Raw genomic sequence first — 12,744 nt, 5'->3', positions numbered from 1 at the left:
GTTAAGCTGTGGAAGGGGTAAACCTGAAGATGTCGATGCATCATTAAGTTCCAGCCTTCAGCTCAAGCTTACGAGAAACTCCACTGAGATATTTTTGATTCCCCAGTGAAGGTGGTGTTTTCAAGGCTCATCTTACTTTTCCAAAAGACTATCCACTGAGGCCGCCAAAAATGAAGTTCATCACAGAAATCTGGCACCCAAATGGTAAGAAATACTGAAGTTTTAATGTATTTTGCAACTAAGAAATGTTGTGACTAAACACTTCCGCATTTATTTTCAGGCCAGAAATATGAAACTCTGCATTTACTTTGTTTTCACTTCAAAAAGAAGTAGTAACCATTGCATAGTTTCTAAACTCTGCTCTGAGAGACTGCTCCTAAAGTATTTTTGCTAGCTTTTTGAATTCTTGGTAACTATATAGGTGTCTTCTCCTCAGACCAGAATTTTGTACTACATATATAGAAACTTGATTTTTCTAGCTACTATTTGTCATACCACTAAGTACTTCATCTTACTGTATTGCTGATTTGGTGGTTCAGTATAGAAGACCCAGGTTTGTCTCCCAGTGACGCATGAAGTAACAGCATCTTTTTAGCCACTCTGAAGATGATTCCTGTTTCAGCTTTATTTCTGGGCTGCTGGACATAGGTGGGAAGGTAACATAAAACAGAAGAGGGTTTTTACTGGAGAAGGAGGGATGTTCTTCAGGTTCTAAAGTCAGTGTCTGAGTTGCAGATGTGAAAAGCTGGGAGGAGACCAACACAGTGAACAGAGGACATTCTGATACTGTGTCAGTTAAACTCTAGAAATACCAGAATTCTTGTCAGGAAGACTCCAATCCAGCAACTTAAATTATATTCCAATATACAACAGTAATATCTAGTTGATGGGAGGAAAGAAAAGGTTACCCTCTGATTTGCTGATCTTACCAGAAAAATGCTGTAGTGGGAGCTCATTTAAATAGTCTTGCAAGTTGTAGCCTGATGTAAAAAGTTGTCTGCTCCCTGCCCTCTGCTAAAAGCCTAGATCAGAATAACTGACCAAGCCTCACTTCTTGGAGACTTAAGTTGTAAATGAAAAAGGAAAGTAAGCAATTGTTAAAGCCTCTTCATCAGCTTGTTTTGAGACTAGCTGGAGTTGGAGGCTAACGGTTCTGTAACTAACCTGAAGAAATGCCAGCGTGTTGTTCATTACTGAAATATGTCCTGTTCTATTTTGTAGTTGACAAGAATGGGGATGTCTGCATTTCAATTCTTCACGAGCCTGGAGAAGACAAATATGGCTATGAAAAACCTGAGGAACGCTGGCTTCCCATTCACACAGTGGAAACTATAATGATTAGTGTAATTTCTATGCTGGCAGATCCCAATGGTGATTCTCCTGCTAATGTTGATGCAGCGGTAAGATTTTTCTTGGTCTGCAAATGGTCTTTGGTATAGAGAACTAAACTCTTGGCTACAGAGTTCAATTTCTTTTGTGACAAACAGAACAGTAGTTTTTTGGATGAACCTCTTACAGCTAAGCTAAGGCTCTTCTATTATTGAGAAAAGCCCATGTGCTGTGAAACATAAATTTAACTGTATTCATTAGTTATACAAGGACTAACTAGTAATTATTTCATGTAGACTGCAAGGTAAAGATACTGCCAAACTGCACAGGCAATGGTTTAACTTCTCCTATGCTGTAATGCATTTGGAGTAAATTTGTGTTCACAGGCTACCTATGGGTAAATTTTAGCTCCTTTCATCTTAGAAAGTTCAAGGAATCTTGCTGTGCAAAATCCTGTGTGGCTGTAAACAACTACCAGTTCCAACAGCTGTTAAGTTTACCTGCAGTGGTTGATATATTATAAAGCCTGTTTTGATTCCTAATATGCTACTTGTGTAGTGTATTAAAATTGTCTAAAATTACATAAGATGTTGATTTATTGATTTGAACAGAAGGAGGAAATGTAGTGGAGTGCCTCAGTACAATTATGTTGTGACTTCTTGCATTTGCCTCTGTAAAGCCATTCTATTAAATCTTAGATTAAAGCTGTGGGTTTGACTCTGTAGATCTGTACTTCGAGAATGCAGTTGAAAACTTCATTGGGCATCTGGCCTTTAGCTCTGAAGAAAGCATTATCCTAGACTTGAATGCCTTGCTAAGGGGTAGGGAGAAGGCCATGGATTACAGTTGGAAAACCAAAGCAAATTTTAAGTGATTCTCCCTAATTTTGTCATTGGGGAGACAAATGTTTCATGCAGCATCATGTTTCCTGGAGTGTGGCCTGTGCTGTGGGCTTGTGTAAATGCATTTTTGTTGCTCTTATCTAAAAGAGCTGAATGGCAGACTAATAGGTGTTTGTAGTGGGGAGGGAAGAGTTCTCAGTGCTGAGAGGCACTAACTGTCATTTAGGTTACTGGTGACATAGTTTGGTGAAGACTAATACATGCAATATTGTTAAAGAGAAGCTATGGGATTTTATCTTTTTTTAACGACCCTGCGAGAGTGAGGAAAAGGGAAGTGGTAATTGGAAGGTGAGAGGATTCCTAGAAGCATGTTAACCTGCTTTGTTGAACTAGGTTAACTTTCTTAAAGTGGGCAGGAGCTTAGTTTCCTGAAGCCTTTGATCTACAATGCTGTTAGTATTGCCAAAGGTGGCTGAGCTCATCTCAGAAATAATGGTGGAAATAGGCTTGTGTGAAACAAATCTAATGGGGCAAGGGGGAACTAAGTAGTAGTGGAGAAGTCCTCACCCAACGTTCTTGTGAGTGTTGGATGTCCCCTCTTGTGTCATGTTACTGGTGGAAATAAATATCCCGGCTATGCGAGTGTTTCCTGTTGGCAAACCCGAGAATACTGGGAGGAGCAAGCTATTAATGAAATGCTAAAAGTACAATTAGAATTCCTGTTTGCAAACTCATGTATGTTGAATGTTGCTGACCTGATACTGGAGAAAGCTTGTATTTTTAGCTGTGCTTATCACCCTGTTAGCGTATCTTTTGCAGTCTCTTCCTGTGTTGTACCTCTGTGTTCTGCCAACTACTTCAGGGGTGATTCTACCTCTGTATGATAGATGTTATATCTAAAGCTATGCCTTTTAAAGGGGTTGCAAGTTTACCCACTGGTGAGTAGGCCTCTGAGTCTTATGGGTAAAAGTAGAAAAAAAATCTTAAGGGAACAAAGCATTTCCTACCCCAGCTTGAAGGAGCAAGAACTTAATCCCTCTCTGACTATGAGGATGATATTAAGGCATCAGTAATGTAATGGATGCTAGTGACCATAGGAATGCAACGGCGGTGGGTAAAATACCTGCTTCACAGAAAACTGAACAATGTGTGTTGGAGTGCCGTCTCTTGGAGTGGGGGAAGATACAAGGGACAGGAGCCTGAGCAGACACTGCCGGAGGCAAGTAGAACAGTTCATGACCTGAGTTTTGGAGAGATTGCTGTCAAATTGGGAACATCACTTGCCATTCAATTTTGAACACTGCTTCACAGAGCTACAAATCTAAAAGGTAGAAACAAAACCTAAGTATCTGAAGCCAGGAAAGTGTGAACTCAAAGCTTTTCTTGGCCTTAAGCCCTCTTGCATAAACTGCCCTGTGTCTCTGTCCAGCGAACCAAATGCTTGCTGTATTAATTCCTGGAAAAGGAGAACAAATTAATTAATAGCCTTTTGTGCTTTCACTAGAAAAGTAAGACCTGCTGGGCTTGTCAAGATACTGACTGTGCTAGGTGAGCTTCGAGGTCGTGAATGTTAGGGTATATCGACTACCACTGTCTTCTCTGGCTCCACTGTGCTACAACCTTCACCCCACACAAGGGCTAAGAGTTTTACCTGTTATTTTACTTCAGGAAAATACTAAGCATGCAAATACTGCTTATACCAAAACCTAACATCTGTACAACCTATTTCATGAACTAATAAGTATTTTGTTTTGTTGGGTTTTTTTTTCACTACTTCAGTGTTTAAATAAGGTAGTGTCCAGTACATCAACCTTAGTCATGTTTTGTGATGCTCCTGCGCTTTAATCTGAGCTCTTCATGAAGCTGGTACAGAATCAAAGTTTAAAACTGACTGCATTTCCTTGTGTCGGTTTGTGGTGATACCATGGCACATCTCCAGGTTCAGACTAACCTGTCTTGCCGATCTTCCAGTTCATCTTTATCTTTGCTCTTCATCTATGCAGTTCTAAAATTGGATAGCTGTCACAATATACATATGGGATAGTCTCTGAGTATTCTGTTAAGATCTTCCTCATGGAGCCAATATCTTGCAGCCATATATAACTACATTTTTTTTTCCTTTTTGAAGGGCACTGTCTCCTAAATAGTATAACTTCTGTAGTTCTATCCTGGAGTATCCTCGTTGAAAGTCTCCAATGCCTGATTAAAAGGGAATGGAAACTGTCCTAAAAATTGCGGAATAATTACTGGCTCAGCAAAGTTGTTGTGCCTTTTTTATCACTGCAGATAAAGTTAGTTTTTATAACCTGTATGAATAGGTTCTGGTCTATAGACTTTCTTCTAGAGCAAGCTGAAATAAGTGGATTTCAGTTTTGGCATTGCAAAATGCTTGTAACCACCGGATTAGTCTTGAAGAATGCCAAAATGCCAAGGAGGGGTTAGGCCAGATCTTTGCTGTTCTGTGGGTAACTTGCACAGAAATCCAGTGCAATCAGTGCTTTGTAAGCTCCGAATGTCACAGGTGCTTAGTGGCTAGCTCAACAGCTGTAAACAAATCTAAGTGTTCATTGGATGGCTAGTATCTAGAATTAAACACCAAGATTCTTCCTGGAATTTTTCCATTGTTATAGCACTGACATCTGAAAGCTGTCTATTCAATTACAGAAAGAATGGAGAGAAGACAGAAATGGAGAATTCAAAAGAAAAGTTGCCCGCTGTGTAAGAAAAAGCCAAGAAACTGCTTTTGAGTGACACTTATTCAGCAGCTAGTAGCTTCACTTTTTTCAGGGTAAGTATCTAAAGTAGTCAGATAACTGAGTTGAGGGTTTTCTGGATTAGGTAAGTGTTGCTGAGCTCAATTTTTTGTTTTTGTTCAAAAACGCCCCCCTCAACCTTTCTTTTTACCAGCTTGCTTGCACTAGAGTTTTTTGGCTATGTTTTATACTGAAGACTTTGTGGTTAAGGAAATACTGAAGAACTTTGCAGCGCAGTAACAGCCCCCTCTGTCTACTGTGGGGAACTCTACTAGTACCTTTATACTGTTGAGGAGTTGAAGTTTTATTTAGCAGTATTAATCCTGCTTTATTAAGTGCTTAAGGACTTTTGGGGCTATAAAAGAAGGGAATACCTGTTCCTTCATGTTCACTATTGTGAAAACTACTTGTTTGAGTCTTAAAAGCATCTTGTTTGTCTTATCTCAAGTTCATACACATGTGGAATTTCTCTTGCAGATACTGGTGCCATGTTGCTTGCAAGCTTTATCTGAGGTGTTAGTGAAGTTACTAGGAAGCCTTTTAGAAAGGATTGCTTCAAATATCTGTGGGAATTTTTATTTAAATAAAAACAAAAAACCCTGCTAGGATATTAAAGAGGATGAATTGAGATATTACCATAGATGATATCAAGAAAGGTTGCATTCTCTTTGACAGCTCTGAAATAACTTAATGTTACTGGGGAAGGTCTAATTATAGTTTCAGGGAAGACAGCCAGATTTTGTTTGAAAACTGAACTGTGGCACATCTGAGAGCCTCTACCAGTTTTGCCCTTAGGGGAGCTGATGGATCATATTTACACCTTATGTCCTCCTGATAAAATGAGCTCCTGACTCAAGGTGTTTACTGCAACTTGAATAATCCCATCTCCTCAATAGAGGAATATCTTATAATAAGTTCTCATAGAAAGCTGTGTACTAAAATGTGGCACTCAAATACCTAGCCTTTGTTCACTTTATTCCTTGGCACAGCAAGATTAACTTCCTCAATTAGCTAATAGATTCCCACCTATCTCTTCAGAGCAAAACAGATCTTCATGTTAAAGCTGCCTTTTTTTAATGGTTGGTTTGGCAAATAAACTACTCTGATCCATTTGGGCAGAAAAGTCTCCAAAAACATATGAATTTATGTATTGGGTAGCTTCAGCACGCAAAATGGGGCGGGGGGATTATGACACTGCCTATAATCCAGTGGGATTGTACTGTCCAAACTACTAAAATGGCTTACTAAATTCTCCTGCTAGTTAGCACCTTGGTGAAGAAACAAGTAAGTATAGGAGATGGTGGAACTCGCTCTTTTGTAAGAATTAGTTCTGTCTGAAAAGCTTTATTTGTGACAAACTAGTACACAGTATCTCTTATCAGAAGAAATGCTTTGATTAAAGTGAACTTCTTCCAGTGTAGAGAAAGCATGAGAAATGCTTAGTATTTATCAAAAGACCAGGCAAAGGAACTGACTCTTACGCAGCTGTTCAAAACTACACTGTAAGAATTGTTTGTGCAACTGAAAGTGTTTTTTCTCTTCCTAGAGAAAGAGGGAGTAGCTGTGAGGAAACACTTCAGAGTAACCTCAACTAACCTTAATTCTGTTGCCGTATTAAAGTTGGCCATAGTGAATGCATGTTCATGACAAATACTAGCTATTGATTTCTGGAAGGCAAAATCTTTTCAAAATCTTAGTGACACCTCCAAAGTAAGCAATGCGTGATGAGTTGGATGAGAAGGGGCTGTATAGTGTGCTTCAAACGAGCAGAGTCTGCTTTGCTAGCTGTGGTATTTAACGAAGCACTACTGTGTCATTTTTGTACCGCACTTTGCTGTTCAGTCAGCATCTATCGTTCACAATAAATGACATATAAAAATGTTCAATGGTAAATCTTCAAGTGTTTTGCATTAAGTTTGAGTAATGAAAACATACACTGTGCACTTGATAAATGGCTTAAAAGTGATAGGAGCTCAAAAGTGTGGCAGTTGGGTTCAGATGCACAGTATGCTGCACTAACTAAAATCTGTCTCGGATGATGATCTTTGCATTTAAGCATCTTCTGCTTAGAGGTATGTAAAGTTCTTGCACAAGTATCAAATATCTATCTTGAACAGAAACACTATTTAAGATCTTAAAATAATTAAGAATTGTGAAGGGTTTTATTCTAATGAATTTGATTTCTTTGTAGGTCTTCAATTGAGAAACATGGCACTGTTTTTTTTCCTGCACTCTACCCACCTATTGCTGGACTTCTGTTGTTACAAGTTGGCAAACACTGGCTGGAACTGGGCTGCAATAAAACATGCCAGTTATCAATGCTGACAAGAGCCTAACAAGTGCCAACACAAGATGATTACGCATTTTGAAATCTAATGAACTGCTTTAACCTTCAGGAAGAATTGTAAAGATGTGTACATAGCACAACATGATCTGGATAATATATATACTGTTCATGTACATCCACAAATACACATTGTACCAAATAATGCTGTCTGTAGTTAGGATAAGAATCGTGTAAATTCTAAAGATTTTAGCAAGTTTTTCTCTCCCTATTCATTGTTTCCTATCAGTTTAAAGAAAAAAAACAAAAACAGCAACAAAAAAACTTGTGAAGCATGTCAAACTAAAACTAATTAGGATAAAGACTTTTTTTCCACTTAATTTTCCTTTGACCCACTGAGGCTTAATTAAAATCTCTTGCTTATTAAAGTTTAGTATCTCTTTTGGTTTTTGGAAATGTGCTCCCTCTTTATCCCTCATCAGAATTTAAGATTTTCCTAATTAAACCCTGAAAGGATTTGCTATCAATTACTTGTGTCTTCTTTTATGATGACCTTTGTAGTCTCAAAGGTGCTTTTTTTTTCTTTCTCCTCCTTTTTAAAACCCAATTGCACATACTTCTTGAATTGGGTATAGCAATAAAACTGGCCATGGAGCACCCTTAGGCAGCTTGCTGAGTTTTTACCTTCCAAAGGACTTGAGTGCTTTCATTTGGAAGTTCAGTTGACTAAGTTAGTCCAAGATAGGATGAGCTGCTTTTTCTGGGTGTGGTGTGTTGTTTTTTTTTCTTCTTTTTTCCTTGCCTTTTTCCTTGCCTGTTTGTGAGGTGGGGTGTGTGTATGGGAGGCTTGTTTTTTCTCAAAGTTGCATTTGAGCATGCACATTCAAGTAGGCTTTCAAATGACTAATTTCTGGGTTTGGTATCAAAAACACTTTCCCTCCTTATCCTTTTTCTCTCTTCTGTGGCCCTTCGTATTCTTTGCCTTCTACTTCAGAGTTTCCTTACCTAATGTACAAAGAAAATTGCGATGTATATTTTCATGTAATTTTGAGTTTTTTGAATTCTGTCACCTTCTGTAGTGAGTTCTTCCAAAATATAATTTTTTCCAATAATGTTGTGTCAACCTGGCTGTTTTCAGTATCTTAAATAGGAAAGGGGAACTGCAGTTAGAGCACAACTTACCTGAACTCCTTCAAGGACCTAAAACTCTGCAAACACGTGTTGAATTTGACATTGTATTTAATTTTGAAATAACAATTAAAATAATTCTTTCTTTCTCTTAGAACTGTCTTGGACCTCCTGCGAACAAATCCTGATCTCGGAGTACCTAGTAACTTTTTTCCAGGCCTATCTGAAATATCTCTCTACCAAAGACTTGCAGAGGAACCTGCACCTGCCTGGCTGTTCTCTGCTCTGTCAGAGATTGGTTTTATTTTAGCCTTTAACAGCACAGAGAGAAACCCTCTAATTTATTAGTCAGTTAAAGTGTCATTAAAAGTCATCTTGTAGTAAGCTTTCAGTATTAATTTGCTAGCTGGCTATACTTTGTTTCAGGTCACTATGCAATCAATATATGTACACCAAAAAGGTATGTAGCAGGTTTTATGAGGGTCTGGGTAGGGTGGAAGATGGGAAGACTTGTTAGTCGCAAGGCAAGCATATGGGTTTTAAAAAAAAAAAATACAGGTATACTAATCAAGACTTAAGGTGAAGTCATTACTTTCTCCTGTAGTTGCTTTAGATAAACATACTGTGTTTGATAGTCATATTTGCAAATTTGATAACAAAGTATTTTGAGAAACCATTAGTTAAAATTGAATTTTAATTGGATAGCTTCCTCGTGTAGGCAGGCAGATGTATGGAGTACTTCAGTGCTATCTGGGCCCAGACACGATAGCTGCTTCCTCATTCCCATTTGAGTGCCTGTCTAAAACTTTTTTTTTTTTTTCAATTTATCCAAGACTTGGGACTGTGTTGAATCGCAGCAGCTTGGTGCCACCTTTCTATTACTAAAGTACCAGGAGATGTTCCTGTTCTTAAATCTAGTACTGGCCGCCTTCACCACTAGCCACCTTTCACCTTTCCTTCTGCAATTCCATTGAGTACCCAAAGAAGTGGCAGCAATTGCAAATAACCAATACTTGCTGCTTTGAGCAGATTGGAAAGTATTCTGTGTTTTCTTACAAGCTAACGAACACACACAGTCTACATTTGACTCATCAGTAAACATCACAGCTTAAATCTTATCTAATTTGCTTTGTAAAAGGAGTACTTTGGGGTTTGTTTTCTGTTTTTAGAGGAAGGCCTGGAAATTTTAGTCTTGCATCAGTTTTAGGGAAGAATTGTTAGTCTCATAGCAGTGTTGGTCCCCACTTTGCGAATATAAAACTACTGTTTTGCCTGCCCAGTTACGTGATTCCACACGGCCCAGATACTCCAAAAGAAGGAGCATGACTGAAATAGCGTTAAGACACTGCTTGTGAGACAGCTTACAAGCTGCAGGTATGACTAATGTCCAATAATTTAATTAAGAAGGTATCTGAGATTCTGGTGCCAGGTGTCCAGCTTTTAACAAATCTTTGGTAGGTGCACAAATGGCCTACTTGTCTGTGGCTCCACTTGGGTTTTTGCTTGTTCTTGCCTCATGTGCAAGGGCACAGCCATGGCTAGGTGCTTAGTGATAGGAAAGCAGAGGTTTCTGCTTAATTACCTCAAGATGTTCACACCATTTAAGACATGCACTATGAATAAGTAGTACCAGCGTACTTGTGGAACAATCAAGGAAACCAGCATTCTTAATCATTTTCACTTGTTGCAGGATCTTTCATCTAGTTTGGCTTTATGTAATTGTCTGCGTACTGTTTTTTTATTATTATCTGGAGACTCACGATTATGGGGGAGATTTTCTGTCTCCTCTGTCCCCCCAGTACCTTGTGGCCTGCTTTCCAGATAACACTGCATTACTGGGGAGGAAAAAAAAAGGAAGGGAAAGCATAGAATTCTAATAAATATCAAAATTGGATGGCCGTCTCAATTCCTTTTTCATGCTTCTCCATGCTGCTACTTACGCATCAGAGAAGTTTTTTGTAAAAATCAATCAGGTTATGAAGCTGTCATTCTCAAATTCTTTCCTGCTGTGATGCCTAGAAAATGCTTATTGAAACTAGAAGATCAATAAATGGAGAACGTTAATTCTGAAGTGATTATAAGTGTATTTTGTTACAATCATTTTATTTGTAGGGTTTGGGGGATGGACTTTTTATCGTCAGTGCCATCAGGTACGCTGTGGCTGGTACGATGCCATAACCGCAAGCGGCGGAGCACTGCGAATCTTGAGATTTCTTCTTATCTTCAGAAGCGTGTACTAGTGATTTCAAACCCAAACAAACAGAAATTGGGTTTTAAAGAGAGGTGATAATAAAATTGTTTCTCTCTCTGACGGATTCTCAACAGAAATGACCAGATTGCCAATTCCCCAGGTGGAAAACATGGCAGAAATGTGAAAACTCTATTGCTACCAAGAAATTTATGAGTGAATGTAGTAGCAGGAAGCACTTCCTCGCTGCTACGCAAGGTAACAGGTGGGACCCCGAAGGCAGTGGTGTACGTGTTACGTAGCAAAGCCACGGAAAATGAGGCGTATGTGTCCTGAGTGGTCTATAAATTACAGTTTGTGGCTCTCCTCGGTCTATGCCCAATTCTAGTTTCACTGTTTTGTCCAAAATAGGGAGAAAATTAAGGACTGGAGCAACTTTTCAAAGGCCACTTAATGGTGAATTCAGGAGAAAATTACTGATTTGCGAAACCGTGGGCAACGTGTTAAAAACGTTCGTCTGAAGATTGGAGCAAACCAAAAAAATCGCTCTTGGGCAAAAGGTGTTGGAAGATGCGTCAAACGTTACGCCCTCGCTCCTGCGCACGGGCAGGCGAGGCCCGCGGCGCTGCGCGCACGCTGGGGGGAAGCGCGCTTTCCTCTCAGCCGCGCGGCCCGCGGCAGCGGCGCGCCCAGGGCTGCAGCCGCCATGGCGGTTACGGCGCGGCCGAGCAGCGACCAGCGGAGCCCCAGCCGCGCCGCCGCCTCCCTCCCCCGGCGGCCACGGACCCAGCGAGACGGCGCAGGCGGCACCCGAGCCGGGAGCGGGCAGCGCGGCGGGGCGCCGGCACGGGCAGGGCTTCGGGCGGCGGGGCGGCCCGCCGAGGCCCCGCCCGCATAAAGCGGCGCCGGCGGAGCCCGGCCCCGCCGCGCCCCCCGGGAGCTCCCGCCGCGAGCAGGCGGCGGCGGCGGCGCCGCGCCAGTCTCGCGAGAGCAGCGCGCTGGGGCAGGCGGCTCTCGCGAGAGCGGCGGCCACCGGACCCAACATGGCGGACGGTAAGGGGGGGAGCCCGGGCGGGGCGGCGGCCGCCGGCGCGCGGGGAGCGCCCCGAGCCGCGGCAGCGGCTGCTGCGCCGGGCCCTGCTGGGCGGCCGCGGCCGGGGCTGCAGCCGGCGCCGTGCTGCCCGGGGCGGGGCAGCCCCGAGGCGGCGGGACCCGCTGCGCCGCCCCCTCCGCAGGGGAGATCGCGGGCCGCGCGGAGGCGGCCGGGGCCGCGGGGCGCCGCCGGCGCCTTCCCGAAACCTCCCGGCTCGGGGCAGGCCGGAGGCGGCGGCGGCCGCTGGGCCCGCGGCGCCGCCGCTGCCGCTTCTGCCGGGGCGGGCGCGGGCGGCTGCGCCCAGCGCGCCGATCGCCGGGCGCTGGAAGCGCTGCGCGGGCCCGGTCGCGGCTCCGCGGGGCTTTGTGCGGCGGCTCCCCGCTTGCGCCCTCCGAGCGCGCCCAGCTGCGGCCGTGCGGTCTGCAAAACACTCGCGTGTTTACAGTTTTCTCTAAGACAGAAGCTTCTGCTTTTCCTCCGCGGAGATAACTGACTTGGCAAACAGCTGAAGTGCCTGAAGTTAGAAGGGAAATGAAAACTCTTAACTTCCAGTTTAAAAACATACCCTTCAGCTCCTGAAGAGCTGCTTCCACGCAATAGTGCGCTCTTTGAAACGGTCACTGAAGATTAGCTAGGATGCAGCAGGTGCTGATCTTCTGGCATGCATCAGCTGAGAGGACACTGCAGTCAAGCTCGCGTAGCAATTCTTAGAGAAGCTCTGCATGAGCTGAAATGCCTCTAGTTCTCTGTGAGCTGGCCAGGCTATTAGGTTTGCCCTTGAGCGTCAGTGAGGCACCTGGGTGGGCAGCAGATGTCAAAGATCCCCTTTCAGGAGATGAGCTGTGCTTTCCCACTGCGACCCTCGAGGATATGAGGCTGTGGTCCAGACTCCTGCTGTGCAGGATGAGCCTGCTGTCAGTGCAGGTCTAGCTTCAGCCACCCATGCTTCTCAAAGACTCTTCCCAATTGGCGTCACCTTGTAATCTCTTGACTTTAAAAAAAGAAAAGGCGACTAGTGATTCTGTGTGAGTAAGAGTAATAAGTAAAGCTTGGGAGTTGTAGCTCCTGTAGCTGAGGAGCCCCCACTTCACAAGACACGGGAGGAAGGACTTGTTTTGTCCATTCGA

General features: G+C 42.7%; 2 protein-coding genes across 2 annotated transcripts in view; both read left to right on the top strand.

Annotated features, from left to right (window-relative positions):
* Nucleotides 1-10,407, top strand: part of UBE2G1 (ubiquitin conjugating enzyme E2 G1) — a 28,811-nt gene extending 18,404 nt beyond the window's left edge. Inside the window, exons 3-6 of the mRNA XM_062592560.1 lie at nucleotides 107-204; nucleotides 1,222-1,400; nucleotides 4,836-4,959; nucleotides 7,116-10,407. Coding sequence (XP_062448544.1) covers nucleotides 107-204; nucleotides 1,222-1,400; nucleotides 4,836-4,922 — 364 coding nt within the window. The 3' untranslated portion in view covers nucleotides 4,923-4,959; nucleotides 7,116-10,407. The remainder of the gene's footprint in view (nucleotides 1-106; nucleotides 205-1,221; nucleotides 1,401-4,835; nucleotides 4,960-7,115) is intronic.
* A 1,074-nt stretch (nucleotides 10,408-11,481) lies between these two features.
* The window catches only part of ANKFY1 (ankyrin repeat and FYVE domain containing 1), a 35,638-nt gene continuing 34,375 nt past the window's right edge, over nucleotides 11,482-12,744 (top strand). Inside the window, exon 1 of the mRNA XM_062592652.1 lies at nucleotides 11,482-11,577. Within this exon, the coding sequence (XP_062448636.1) occupies nucleotides 11,568-11,577 (10 nt within the window). The 5' untranslated portion in view covers nucleotides 11,482-11,567. The remainder of the gene's footprint in view (nucleotides 11,578-12,744) is intronic.

This window comes from Rhea pennata, chromosome 20, assembly GCF_028389875.1.
Source record: "Rhea pennata isolate bPtePen1 chromosome 20, bPtePen1.pri, whole genome shotgun sequence".
NCBI classification, from domain to species: domain Eukaryota; kingdom Metazoa; phylum Chordata; class Aves; order Rheiformes; family Rheidae; genus Rhea; species Rhea pennata.
This window is presented reverse-complemented; position numbering and strand designations above follow the sequence as displayed.